This window comes from Echeneis naucrates, chromosome 6 (genome assembly GCF_900963305.1).
Source record: "Echeneis naucrates chromosome 6, fEcheNa1.1, whole genome shotgun sequence".
NCBI classification, from domain to species: domain Eukaryota; kingdom Metazoa; phylum Chordata; class Actinopteri; order Carangiformes; family Echeneidae; genus Echeneis; species Echeneis naucrates.
In genome coordinates this window covers 21,176,089-21,189,748 of record NC_042516.1, presented here as the reverse complement: position 1 = coordinate 21,189,748, position 13,660 = coordinate 21,176,089, and the positions used below count along the sequence as shown (strand labels likewise).

The following is a 13,660-nucleotide window of genomic DNA, read 5'->3' as shown; positions in this document are numbered from 1 at the left end:
AATGATAATAATGAAGCCACTAAAATTGTCGTACTGTGTGGTTTCGTAATCGTAAAAGTGGTTGTTTACTTGTGAAACGCTGGTCTCCGATGTCATCGCGTGTGTCGCCGCTAATATACGTCACCGTCTGGTCCTGCTCGACCCGTCCCGGACTTAAACAAGGATGTGGTCCCGCTCCGGTCCGGGTGAAACCTGTGGAGGCCTGCAGGTTTTTGGTCGATCCTCCAGCTGAGGACGAGCTAACAATCGTTTGAGGATTTAAATGAGGACAAACACGCCCAGCCAGAAGAGGAAGTGAGTTTGTTTTAACCGACTTTAATTTAGTTTTTAGAGAAAGTCGTCGTTTAGGAGGATTGTTCCGGTCTGCTGTGATTTATATGGTCAGATATATATTTTCATCATTTTGGAAGAATCCCGTGTGTTTGTTTGTTTTTTGTTTTGTCTAATGTGTTTTCATGTTCTAGAATATTTGATGCGAATTCACTCAGATATTTTACTTTTGTACTTTTATGATTTACTTCGACTTTGTTTTAGTTAATCTACTTTAAGATGCCTTAAACACACACACACGTAATTTCTACGATGCTTTTCTTTCTACACTCCAACAAATGCATCAATTAGTGATGCAAAAATAGGTTTAAAACGGAATCACAGCGTCTATCCGTACAGTCACACTTTGAAACATTAACATTTTGCTTTTTGGAGGATTATTGCACCTCTTGATGCTGCTGTTCAGTGTTCAGTGTCTACCAAAAATGCTAAAACGACTTAAAAGAAGCCTCTGGTGAGATTGCATGGTTTCTTGTCTCTAAATTAAAATTGATTTGGAGGCGATCTCTCTTCAGCCAAGATGACCAACAGAAACTGTTGCAGTGATCAATACCCATCTCAATCTGCTTATTGTAATGTCTTAAAATAAACCTGAAAATATGCGAGACTTTCCTTTAATTTACCAAAGTCCTGGATAGACATGTAACTCTGAATAACACATTTTAATCTGCCCAATGCTCCCAGATGTTTCTGTTCCTCTCCCTGCTCGTCTCCTTCATGCCACTGGGGGGAGACACCTCACCAATCAGCTGCTACAATGATCAAGGAGAGGCTGTTGACTGGTAAATGATTTAGAATTACAGCTTTTAAATGTATGGTTTTCTATAACCAACACAGGTGTCTCATCAAGTCCTCTAAAGCTGGAATAATAATTAAAAAGTCTGTTTAGAATGTCCAATAATTTAAATGGTCTTTACATTTAGAGCCTCACACATGTCTTCCTCTCACTTTCTTTCTCTGGATTAGGTTCTATTTGTACAAGCTTCCTAGAGAACATCACAGCAAGTCTCCTGAGAAGGGTGAAATGTATTTAATCATGGAGAAAGGGAGTGAAGGATGGACCAAAGGGAAGGGGACAGTGAACGACACCACGGGAGCTTTGGGCCGGACGGTCGGACAACTGTACTCACAAAGAAAGGTCAGATTGTAGTTGGTGTTTCAGTTCTGTTGCACTGAGTTCATTTTGAAATCCCTCTAGATGTGGTTCAAACATGCTGGCCATAAATTATTATATTAGTCATGCAGTAAATATGTACATGACAGCCAACTATTTGTTTTTATTCGATATCCCTCTCAAGTACAAATGGTAATGAAATGTCTTGTAGAAATCAAGGAATCCAAAAGTTAATAGAAGCTGAGATTGTTCTTTATATGATCAAATAAAATCCCATTTTATTTGTGTAATAGAACTAGATTTATTTGCCTTCACTTTAGTAGTAATATTTCCTTATTTCTTTGGATTCCCTTTTGCCTTTGCCACATACTGGATTTTACATCAGCAACATCAGCACAAGAAGAACACCAAATGTAGATGCAATTTATTTTTGCCTGCTTCTGCTTTTTCACTGCAGTCTTATGACTTCTCATCTCATGGACAGGCCCATTAAATGCAGCGATAAGCTTTTTTCGCTTAATGCCATTTGTCATTATTAGTTCAGAGTAAGAAACTGAGAATGAGAACTGAAAACTTCATTTTCTATTTCTATGCATTTTGTTAGGCTGCAGCTGCACAAATGTTAACACAACATGTTCACCTGGACAATCTCCACATACAAAACACATTTAGTAATGAAAATTTTATTTACTAAATGCGCTTTCCTTAGATTCAACTTTCTCAGTTCTGCTTTTATTTTGTATGTAGCTCAAACGTGATTGTGCTTGTTGCTCATGGTCATCTTCAGAGCACAGACCTGGCATACATCCTGTACAACGACCAGAGTCCACCTGACGACTTTGGTGACAGATGGGTTGACAACAGTGGGAGCAGAGGGGGGCACACAAAAGGTGAATACGAGAACAGTCCAGCTCTAACAAGCCAATATCCTTCAAAGGCTGCAAAAGATTTCACCCAGTTGTTGAAATAAACAAACTGTGTACGAAATCAGTCTATTGTGATATTTTGTAAAGTTAAGGATTCCATTATGTTACACAACTTGTTGCCAGTTTACTGGGCACTACAATGAAAGCTAAGTGTCATGAAGAGTCACTTTGTATGTGAACTATTTTTAGATCTGTTGTAATCGATGTTGAGGATGCTCTCCGGGTATCTCTTGAGCTATATTGTGTTAAACTGGGTAGTGCTTCTGTTCGGTTTGTTTGTTCGGTGTAACAACAATTTGTGGCCATTTTTGTGGTCTGTTTTTTTTTTTTTTTTTTTTTTTTTTCTTTTATCCCAAATTGCTTCTGTCCCAATTTACACACTGAAATAGTTATTACTTGGTGGAGTGCTTGACATGAATTTGCTGACACTTTTAATACCTTTGCTCCTCAGGTGTTGTGCTGCTGGATAAAAATCAGGGCTTCTGGTTGGTCCACAGCACCCCTCACTTCCCCCCTGTACGGCAGGCAGGGGGCTATTATTACCCCAGCAGCGGTGCGTTCAACGGGCAAAACTTCATCTGTGTTACCTACCCGCTCGACCGCTTCCAGACCATTGGTGAGTCTGGAGTGCTGCCATGTGGCAGCGCACACAGAGATGTTATTAAAAAAACACTGTCAGCATTTTATGAGGATGTTTAAATGGGTGGTGTTATCACATTACAGTTATGTGAGTAATGCGGAGAAGGACGAGGCAGCTAATGAAGATTCATACTCTGCCTCACGTCTCCTATTACATTATATTGTTCTGACGCAGTGCGCTTTAATTAACAAGGAACTGGAGTGTTCATTTTTGAATTCTTATCTATATGCTGGAAAAATAGGTCTTTTTTTTTTTTTCTCTTCCCTCAGAAATGGAAAGTTCCAGTTGCTACAGCCTCTAAATGCTGCTCTTATGTCAAAGATCATAAATAAGAATAAGCAGATACTTCGCTTTTTTTTTTTTAATTCATAATTTATCAGTTTGTCACTAAGCTCTTTTAAGACGCATGATATATCTTTAGACTTAAAAGTTATCTCCAGTTTAAGTAGTGTTTCATTTTCCCATGAGTGTAACTGATGTCATTTGTAAGGCACAAGTTAAAAAATACTGCACTTTTTTTTTTTTTTTTTTTTTTGGCTTTTGTCACGTCCTTATACAGGATCACAAACGGCGTTGTCAGAATGTGTGTTCAATTATTTATGACAAAGACCGTCTCATCATGAGAGGGATTTCTTCAGTCATTACCGTGTTGTCGTCACCCTGCGCTTAACAATGAAGTCAGGTATTGACACAACAACTTAAACGATCCCTAACCACGATAATCAGCATAAACAGGTGTCATCACCGTGTCCCTGTGTGGCTTCTGCAGTTCCCCGGCAGACCCAGCAGTTGGCACAGTTGCTAAGGCAGTGCCTGGGGTAACGTAATTAGACTGAGGTTTGTAACCATAGAGATATTAGGCCTCGCACTGCGGCAGGCATTTATTTAATCAGATCCTCGCTCCTCCAGCTGTGATGTAGAGTGTGACAGTGTCCGGGGCGAAGTGGATGCACGGCGTATAAATGTTGTGTCAGACGGCAGAAGGTGATCACAGCCCTGTCACGTTTCATTTTACAACACCTTTCAGGATGGATTTGCACATTAATGAGGCGAAACAGAACAGGATTCTTTCTTTTTTTTTTTTGCTCAGGAGTTCATAAATATCACCCTTCCATTATGTGAAGACTCGTGCATATCTTTTAATCAGCCTAATCGTGGATTTGATCGGCGTAACAACTCATGTTTAATGCACAGATTTAGAACTGGAACAGTAAGATGATGATGATTACAGATCAACACACTGCAGCTACAGGAAAACAACACACAAGTAGACATAACAGCATCAATTTAACAACACATGCACATAAAGTGACAAAACACAACCAAACACAACCACACAGAAATGAAAAACAACTGATTCACAGTAAAAAGACCGTTCTCAGGTGCAAATGGGAAACACTATTGGTCACTGAAGTCCAAAGTCCACCGGGGATGTTGGAATATGTGGATATACCTTTCTTTTTTTGTTTGTTTGTTTCTAAGTTCTCTGTCTGTTTACAAGAAACCTTAGAAACGCCTTCAAATGTAGCACAAACATTCACAAGGACTTAAAGGTACAGGGATTAGATTTAGGTGGTCGCAGTAGCTTCTCAGAACCTTCTGGCCTTTTTGGCAGCATATTTCAGTAATTTAGTCAAATCTGATGCAAATATCCACTTGGATTAAATTAAATGGTCAAAGGAAAGCGTGACCAAACAAAACAATTCTCAGCCATTACTCATGACGTCACACATCAATTACAACAGTTTACAAAAGCAGTTAATATTTTATCTGACTTTTTGAGAAATCTGACACAAGTCCTCTGGTTCAATCCAAAATCCGAGTTACTATATCTGAAGTTTGCTCTGTTGGTAAAAAAAAAATAAAAAAATAAGAAACAAGCTATCTGAAGACATCCCCAGGGGTTCTGGGAAACTGTGATGGACAATATTCACTAATTGGTGCCATTCTGTTGAATAAATGATGAATCAATTAATTCGACAATAATGGGCTCATTAATTAGTGATGAAAGCAATCATCAGTTTCAGCCGTAATGGAGCTCAGTAAGCAGCTGAAGCGGATAATGTGTAGAGGTTAAGTGTAAAGTGTTGTTGCTGATGAATTCTCTGTTGGTTTGGTTTTTGCACATAAAAATTCTATACTCTGCACTACAAATGTGAGAACACGTTTTTCCTGAGCACAATGAGGAAACAAGACGCCAGAAAAGTTCCCCTCTCGCTTAAATAGAAAACATGAGGATGTGGGGTTTACATAGAAGAAGTTATCAGGAAAAAAACCCTCCAAAGACAAACGCATGCATTTTTTTTGGTGCAGTAAACAATAAGTTTTGTATTGTTGGCCATCTGTTGCTGCAAAAGACAGTGAGACTAATTTTCTGTCCTAACAAACAGATCCCCCTGAAATCTGGTTTGTTTTGCACCACAGGAGAGCAGCTGCAGATCAATCAGCCTAATGTGTACGACTGCCACGTCCCCGAGTCCTTGGCGTCCCTGGTGCCTGCGCTGGCTGCCGTCTGTGAGAAAAGAGATCCGTCTGGTCACGTCATTCCACGTGCCAAAACTGTGTCCAATCGCAGCGTGACTTTGACCTCGAAGGAAGGAACCGAGTTTATCAGCTTCGCCAAAGGAGCTTCTTTTGACAACGGTACGATTTAAGAGTCCTTTAAAGTTTGTTGTAGTCCGTGATATTGAAACACTCTTTGTGTGACATAAAATCATATTATCTAACGGCATGCAGGTGTACAGAAGATAAAATGATAAAAACACGTTCCTAACTCGTCCTCTCTCTTCGCTTCATCAGACCTCTACCACTCCTGGGTGGCCCCGACACTCCAATCAGACCTCCTGGTCCAGTTCTGGGTTCGCTCCACCGGCGTCCTGCCTTCCGACTGCTCGCTGGGCTGGAAGGTCCTGGACATCACGCTCCTCAACCCGGGCCAGACGTTCACTTTCAAAGCCAGCCAGGACCACTCCAAGTGGGCCGTCAGCTCCAAGGCGGCGGGGAAGGGCGTCGGAGGAGGGTGGGTGTGCGTGGGGGACATAAACCGGAACCAAGCGGAGGAGAAGCGAGGCGGCGGCACGGTGTGTCTGCGGGACCCGGTGGTGTGGAAGGCGTACCGGACGGCGGCGCTAGAGTGCGAGGGGTGCACAGGAGGGAGCGGCCAGTGCTGACGCTCTGAAGGAGCTTCACTGAGGGATGCATTTCATGTAGGTTTTTAACAGAAACACTTTTTACAGTGTAGATATTTATGTCAGTATCTAATTAAATCATCTAAATCTATTTTAAATTCATATGAACCTTTTTACTTTTCTGATAGTTTGATTGAATGATTGGTAATTCAAAATGGAAGTCTAAAATAGTGTAAAGAGCTGATGTCATGATATCATGTCCTGCTATGACCTCCTTTTCTGACTCTTTAGAGAAAAAAGCATCCCAGTGATTTTAGAAAATGAAATCTTTGAGGTTTCAACAAAGTTTAACAAATACTTAGTGAACACAAAAAGGTGAAAAAGACAACAAGCATAGCAGTTACAGTCCTGTGCACCACCTGTATCCTTTGCACTCATATTGTTGCAGTCCTTCATTCCCAACCTCTTCCAGGGCTGATGGAAAATAATGTTTATCAATTGACACAAGATTTTTTTTTTTTTTTTTTTGAGCAAAAAAATGTACCTATTTTAAGGCTCTGCTCCGAGGCTGCAGTTTGAGTTATTAGTAAAGGTGTCAGTGGGAGTGTTTGCTTAGTTCTGGAGTAAAAACTGGAGGTTACTCTTTCACTATGTCTCATGATAGGTTTGCGTTTTACATAAGAAGCTGCAAGAGCAAATGTTGCAAGAGTTAAGATCCTCATGTCTCTTTTACATTAAATATTCATGATTCAAAGTAAAAGAAAACCTCTTTAGGTATTATTTATTAGGAGTTCAGCATTCAAAAGCTTCTTCAACAGAACTCTGTCTCTCTCTCTCTCTGTGTGTTTGTGTGCATCTTGACTCGAAAACCACTTGACCACCAACTGACATATTTTGAATTAACGCTTCTAGATGTGGTGTGCAGACACTTTTTCTGTGTGTCCTGCCCATTTCAGACCGGCAGCAAAAAAGGAGGAGGTCTCATTGGTAAAATAAACAAGTGCTTTACCCAGCTGTGGCAGAAAATGCTGTGTTCATATTGGACTTCATTACTCACAGTTAAGATGCTCTCAGGTCCTTTATGGCACATAAACTACGTTCCTTGTTCGTTTACTTGTTGGCTCTTACATCCTCCTCTAAATTTAACGCACAAAGAACGACGCTGGAGCAGGAAAAGTTGTTAGATCTGATGGGAAAGGAGAGGAGTTTGTGGGAAATATGATGTACATTAAAAAACAAAACCCCCTCAACAAAACAACCTCAAAGTGCCACCTTGGATGAAAGTGCTGGTTGTGTCTGTGCAGCTGCTGGGTAATATTTTAACTCAAACTGAAGAGACAGGGTTGCAGACCGGATGAGTGCTGCCTCATTAACTCTGACTTCTTCTGTTTAAATCAACATTAGATTCCTCATGAGCTCGAGCTCGGGGAGAGCAGGTGGAGACTATCACTATGTAACATTTGCATGTTGCTGACATTATTAAATTACTGACACTGACAACATTCAGGTGTGAGGAAAGCTTTAATACTTTTTTTTTTTTCCTTAATTATTTCTGTTATTTACGGGAAAACAAGTGTTTCTGTGTATCGAATGTCCTTTTCAGACACATCCAGGAATGTTTTTTTTATGTCCTGTTCACCCTGACCTCGATTTTGCTTGAAGATAAAGATGCTGGCTGTCTTGAATCTGATTAAAAAGATGAGAAGAAGAGGTGTTTTTTCTTTCTTTTTGTGTAGCTGATGCATATTGACCCTTGTTTGTCTTCCTTATCCACAAGAAAAATAGAAGTTTGACACGTGGAGACAGTTTTCATTCCTTTGATGAGATACTCGGCAGCATGGAAAATGTGTCTGCGTTGAACCTGAAATACGCTACAGCACATCAGTCAAAAGCAATGAAATTCATATAAAAGTAAATTTATTACCACAAAAATAGGACATCCTGAATGTAGTGCATAAAGAGCTCTGATGTGAGACTGCACAGTCCCGGAGGCGGCTGCATGTCCTCCGTGTATACGGAATACATTCTAATGCAAACACAGGAAAAGTGAGCACCCTTTAGAGGAAGGCACGAAAACAATCAGTAGCATAGCATTACGCTAGCACACGTCATATACTATTACCCAGAATCCTCAGCTCTGGTTCAGAGCAGGCTCAGTGCCTCGGCTCGATAAAGGAGGCCTCACCAGCACTGAGCAGAACGGAGAAGGGGGGGGGTCATGACAACCAGAGGTCATGAGACGTCAAAATCTAGGCGGTGTATTTCAAACCTACACAGAAGTTGCGTCTTTGTGCTGAATGTGAACAGCAGTGAAGACGTATCCTGCTGAGCCGCTTAAGTTAAAGTCTGCATAAATTAAGTTCAGGCCTGGAGAAGGTTTGGGTTTGGGATAACAGCAACAAACTGCAGTCAAACCACGAGAACAGAAAGAGCTGCTAGTTTTTCTTTTTTCTTTTAAAGCTCCAATAATGCCTTTTGGCCAATAGGGGGCAGAGATACGCCTAAAAGAGCCTTATGTCAAGTTATTGCCTTAGTTATTATGGCTGCTGCTGATTCACATCCATGTATTCATGTTTATACTGAAGTCCATATCAAACTACTTCCCAATCCTGGTTTGGTCTCAACTAACGTCTGACTTCTCTTTGGCAGCTAGATGTTTGATATTTGCGAGAAAGATCCAGACAAATAGTTTGAACGTCTGCTGCTACAGAAGGCGTCGCAATGAGCCTTGAGAATTATATTTCTGTGCTACGAAACCAAACCAAATCGGCCCAAACAAAACAAACAACGCTAAAAATCTCACTTGATGTTATTAGAAACATTTTGATCAACGCAGCTTTCATATTCGCTGTCTGTCTTTTTTCCTTGACATGTGGACCCAGAGCTTGTTGCCATTGTAAACACAATGTTGACATCCGACACAGACATACAAAATATATAAATATCTACAAAACATATATATCAAATGACAAGCTCCAGTGTTTTGCTACAATGATGCACTTTCGACGCATCCTCTGCCATCCACTTGTCTTCCTGGGCAGGAGCAGCTCCGACAGGCTCTGTGCATTCAGATTTCATCACCATTTCATCCCGAAAATCCTCTGACGGCCTCTCCGGATGATCACAACGCATTTAGGAAACCTCGCTCACAGCTGAGTCACACAATAACAAGGGATTTCTCTGTAGTAGTTAAAACATATCTTTTTCATTGAGCTGGAATTTTAAAGGGGGGAAACAAAAGTGCTACCTAACGGAGACTCCAGATCCAGCACCGAAATCACTTAAAGGCTTCCAGTGCTCTTCGTCTGGATGGGAATTAGTAATGCATGTTGTTTGGAAAAAGCAGACGGTCTGACAGGTCTGATGAACGCGGTCGTGGCGTTTTGGTTGAACCTGCTTTCGTAGCTTTGGAGCGTGTGCATGTGTAGAGGCCACATTTACTTTCTGTGAGAGATCGGCCCGCATTCATGTCAGCCCTGCGAGAAAAGTGTCACCGCACCGCGGAGGGAAGTCTGATGTCAAAACAGAGTCCTGACCAGCCTCCTCCCTTTAGCCTTGATCCGAGGGAACGTGGCGTTGGTCTCTGTGCTGATTGGCTGTGAGCTAAGTGGAGTGTTGCCACCTTTCCTTTTCAACAGGAAGTCCACACTAGATGATGTCATGGCATAGAAGACGTTTCCCGTTGCGGGGATCACCAGTTCTGCATTACGAGAATGAAAGAGACGTATAAACATATAATTCAACAGAGATTCTCTAAACAGGCTGCGCTAATAACATCAGCGGTTCTCTGGTGAGGGAGGTTAAGTTCTAAACATAAACTGTAACATCTCCGGATCACGTCTCGGTGGGGAATACGTGTCCTCCCTTCCTTCCTTCCTTGTCTCTCGCTCCCTCTCTTCTTGTTTCACATCTCTGCTGTTGCTGCCTTATGAAGACACAAACCGTCTGCTTCCAGTTTCCACCTCACAGTTATATAAGTGGCACGTTATACCACGGTCGGCCCCAGACTATCAACAAACAACTGTGAAGGCACGTACGTTACTCTGCACGGTGAAGGTCGAATATCTGCAAACTATGATTAAACTCCCCTGAATGACTGTATCTTAAAAATCAAGAGGCTGTGTGACACTAAAACTGGATGTTGAGCACAAATTCAGATTCACATTTCAAGGTGATCTAAATATTTTTCTACATGTAAAATGAAACCACTTCAATGCATTTCACAACAACAGGTGTTTTTTTTTTTCCTACTATGGAAATACTGTAGATCTTTACCTTTTCCTTCAGGCAAGAGTTGGATCAGCTCGTATTTAGAAGCCTGTTTGGGGTCCTGATTGTGCTTTTCTAAGGCAGAGCTGATCACAGTGGGGGTCTTATCATTGCTTGTAACCTGAGGGAATAAAAGAGAATAACGATGACACAAGGACAGCTTGATTTGCACTAATGATATCCTCGGTCTATTGTATCCCGAGGCTCTGATTCTGACGATTATCATTATGGGATGCTCGCAGATAAGAGGCAGCGAAGCTTTAAGTGCAGCGTGTCACAGATAATATGGGATGGAGCATTTTCAACAATGTCATAGCTGCCGCTGTAAATTAGAGTCAAGTAGACTGAATTAGTACCAGTATGCTTCGATACAGGTTTCCATCCTGAAGGTCCATCCGTATCCTGATGATCTGCATGTCGGGCCCGGACCCCTGGATGTTATTGGGGGGGTTGTTGCCGCAGGAGGCCGATCGGCGGTGCGATTTTGTAGGAGTGGATGGAGTCAAGGCGGCGGGGGTGGAGTCATTAGTAGGAGGGGACGTATCCACATCCAGACAGGACACAGACGGAGATCTCATGTGCTGCAACAGAATAAAAGCGACGTCGCTGGTGATAATGGTCATTTTTAAGGAATGATCTAAAAAGAATCACGTAGATTCGGTGAAAACCGTGTTGGCTTTTGGAGCCAAACAGTTGGCCTGAAGATATGAAAATGGCTGATTACCTTTGTGAGTTTTGACAGCAGGTTATTGGGGAAGTCAAAGAGGCTGTCGCTGTCACCATGCAGACTCGTCCGGGACGTGCTCAGGCTGTCAACACACGAAAATGCATTCAAACTGGGGGTTGCAAATGATTGTTTTCATTATTTATCCCATTTTATCCAATTTTAATTTCTTAATTACTAGTTTGACGGAAAAAAGTTAAATACAAAAGGAAATTTCTCAGCGTCCAAAGCTCCACACCATCAATCTTTTATTTATCATAACACGTTGAAGTCTCTGTCTTTAATGACTGAGGATTTTTTTTCTCAATGACTTAAATGTTCAATCAAACAACATTTCGAGCACAAAGGTTGTATCTCTGTGATTTTGTGTTCAGCTGACCTTAATTTAGTGTGTGACACCAAAAACCACATGACCTTCACAATGCAACACAATGTTGACTTTAAACAAAGGAACTCTGTGGCAATTTTGTCACAGAAGCCATCAGTATATTCCTCCCTGTTAATTCAACCCCCCCCCAGGCACTGCGAAGCCGTTTGTGTTGCTATCACATCACTTATAGCCTGTGTTGGTGTCCATATGTGTGGCTTACTCTGGGCACTGTGTGATGATGACTGTTGGAGTCAGGACGCGGGGGCTCGGCTCGCTGGGTGCTTCGATTTCGTTGGACAGTCTGTAACTGTGAGCGAGGTCATCACGACAAACACAAACCTTCATAATCACAATAAGAGCAACTGTCTGTCTGTCGGTTCTTACCTTTCCTCCTCTGTCAGTGTAGGCACACTGTGGTACCACTGTAAGAAGGACTCATCTGTGCTGAAGACACAGTTTTTGCAGGAAGACTGCAGGAGGCGGATTTGAGCTAAAACCTCAAATTCCTGTTAACAAAGAGCCGTATCACCACAAAGTTTCATTATGGATGAAAAAAGCACTGCTGGTATTAGCACTGTGCAAAGTCTCTCTCTCCCATCTACGACTTCACTACCTCCCTCAGATATACTGTTACCTCAGCTCTCTTACCTACCTCTCTTCCTACTGTGGTTCTTATTATCTAAGGGTCACGGGGCTTTTGTCAGGGTGCTCCATTTCTTATTGTCAGACTCCTAAATACTTGCGCTTGAGCTTGTTAACGCTGTTAAAGCTGCAGAAAGCGAAGCTTACTTTGCGCTCCGCTTGTGGTAAACTGTTCATTATCAGCTCAAGTTTAAGGAAATTGTTATTTCAGGGGCAGCACATTATGTATTCAACATCTAATGTTTCATCTTTCAAAGTAATGGCAGGTATTGCAACACTCACCCTTCTCCTTTTGTCAAAGTTGATGTAGCCATTCTGCAGGGGAAGGAGACAGGTTGTAAGTTTAGTAATTGTGAAACACAGAGCTACTTCCAGGGGCTCGGACCAGGTTTCCCCTTGACAGAGATAAGATCAACTTACATCCAGCCTGTCTTTGACAGCTGTGTCCAGCATGGTGAGGTCTGTGAGGAAGATGCCCAGGTAGGGCACAGTGCCCTGGGCATTAGACTGTGTGGAGACAAAAAAAAAAAAAAAGAAGAAGAAGAAGAAGTGTTTCATCAGTTCCCCAGAGATTTCTGTCCACATCGTAAAGAGCCCTCACAGCGAGACATTTCAGAGCAGCCGCCTGCAGCTATTTTTCAAACGATGGCCCGGGATTCAGCACATCACACACTCACACTCTCTTTCACACAGGCGACAGCTCCCTGTTCCACTTCATTGCCACATGCTGGTCGATCCGTCTTACAACCCTCCATCAAAGCACTGATACACCCCCTGCTTAGCGGCAGTGACATCTGTATCAGTGTTTCAATACAGCTTTCTGTAGGAAAACACTATTTTCAAGTACTTTAGGATGTAATCCAATATTAATCTTGCATCAAAGCCATATAGCCTTTTATTAATATGTTTTTTAACTTTTATTCCACTCGCCTGTTAGTGTCGCGCCAAAACTGTGCAGAGCAGAAAATGTTGAGTTTTGCATATAAAATAAGGGTCTGTCATATCTGCTCCTCAACCAGCTCTAAAAATACACAGCATTTTTCTAAAGACATTATACCATATCTCTGACCCCGAACTTTTACAATACTAATGACACTTTTGCAGGGTCTTACATCATTTCTAAATTTTCCAAAGTCTCCCTGCAGGCCTGTGGGGGTGTACAATCCTCCAGGCTAAAATGTTTGGTATTCACACCAAACGTGAGCTGTTATGTTCGTGATTTTTTTTTGTTGGTTTTTGTTTTTTGTTTCTCCCATGTGCTTGAAGATCTGAGGGTTTTGCCACAGCAACAAACGTTCTGGTTGTTTTAAGTTGCTCCTCTGTGACTGAAACTAACTGAGAAATCGTGGTGATGTAACACCTAGATGACGTAACACTCCAGTGGGAATAATTTAAAAACGTTAAACTATGCATGTGGTATATCTGAGCCTTTCAGGAGGCGTATTTGCACGGTTACAACCGTTTACACCTGAGTGAAGACCTGCTCCAACAGTGCTTGTTTTAAAGGTGGGTGCTAA

The 13,660-nt window shown here is 41.8% G+C and overlaps 2 protein-coding genes across 4 annotated transcripts in view; one reads left to right on the top strand and one right to left on the bottom strand.

Moving 5' to 3' along the window:
• The first annotated feature begins 133 nt into the window (after positions 1 to 133).
• Positions 134 to 7,860, top strand: dnase2 (deoxyribonuclease II, lysosomal). Of its 2 annotated transcripts, none has more exons than XM_029504180.1 (7): positions 134 to 294; positions 1,015 to 1,112; positions 1,297 to 1,468; positions 2,232 to 2,334; positions 2,822 to 2,986; positions 5,435 to 5,653; positions 5,810 to 7,860. In XM_029504180.1, the coding sequence occupies exons 2-7, from the start codon at positions 1,015 to 1,017 to the stop codon at positions 6,178 to 6,180; spliced, it is 1,128 nt and encodes a 375-aa protein (XP_029360040.1). In that variant the 5' UTR covers positions 134 to 294; the 3' UTR covers positions 6,181 to 7,860. The 2 variants fall into 2 exon arrangements, with proteins under 2 accessions (XP_029360040.1, XP_029360039.1); XM_029504179.1 differs by having other exon boundaries at positions 134 to 380.
• rgl2 (ral guanine nucleotide dissociation stimulator-like 2) overlaps positions 7,641 to 13,660 on the bottom strand; it is a 27,023-nt gene continuing 21,003 nt past the window's right edge. For both annotated transcript variants that reach the window (XM_029504177.1, XM_029504178.1), the window contains 8 exons: positions 12,564 to 12,650; positions 12,426 to 12,458; positions 11,886 to 12,007; positions 11,722 to 11,808; positions 11,132 to 11,216; positions 10,764 to 10,988; positions 10,414 to 10,528; positions 7,641 to 9,838 (listed from right to left, as the gene is read on the bottom strand). In XM_029504177.1, the coding sequence (XP_029360037.1) occupies positions 9,657 to 9,838; positions 10,414 to 10,528; positions 10,764 to 10,988; positions 11,132 to 11,216; positions 11,722 to 11,808; positions 11,886 to 12,007; positions 12,426 to 12,458; positions 12,564 to 12,650 (936 nt within the window). In that variant the 3' untranslated portion in view covers positions 7,641 to 9,656. The remainder of the gene's footprint in view (positions 9,839 to 10,413; positions 10,529 to 10,763; positions 10,989 to 11,131; positions 11,217 to 11,721; positions 11,809 to 11,885; positions 12,008 to 12,425; positions 12,459 to 12,563; positions 12,651 to 13,660) is intronic.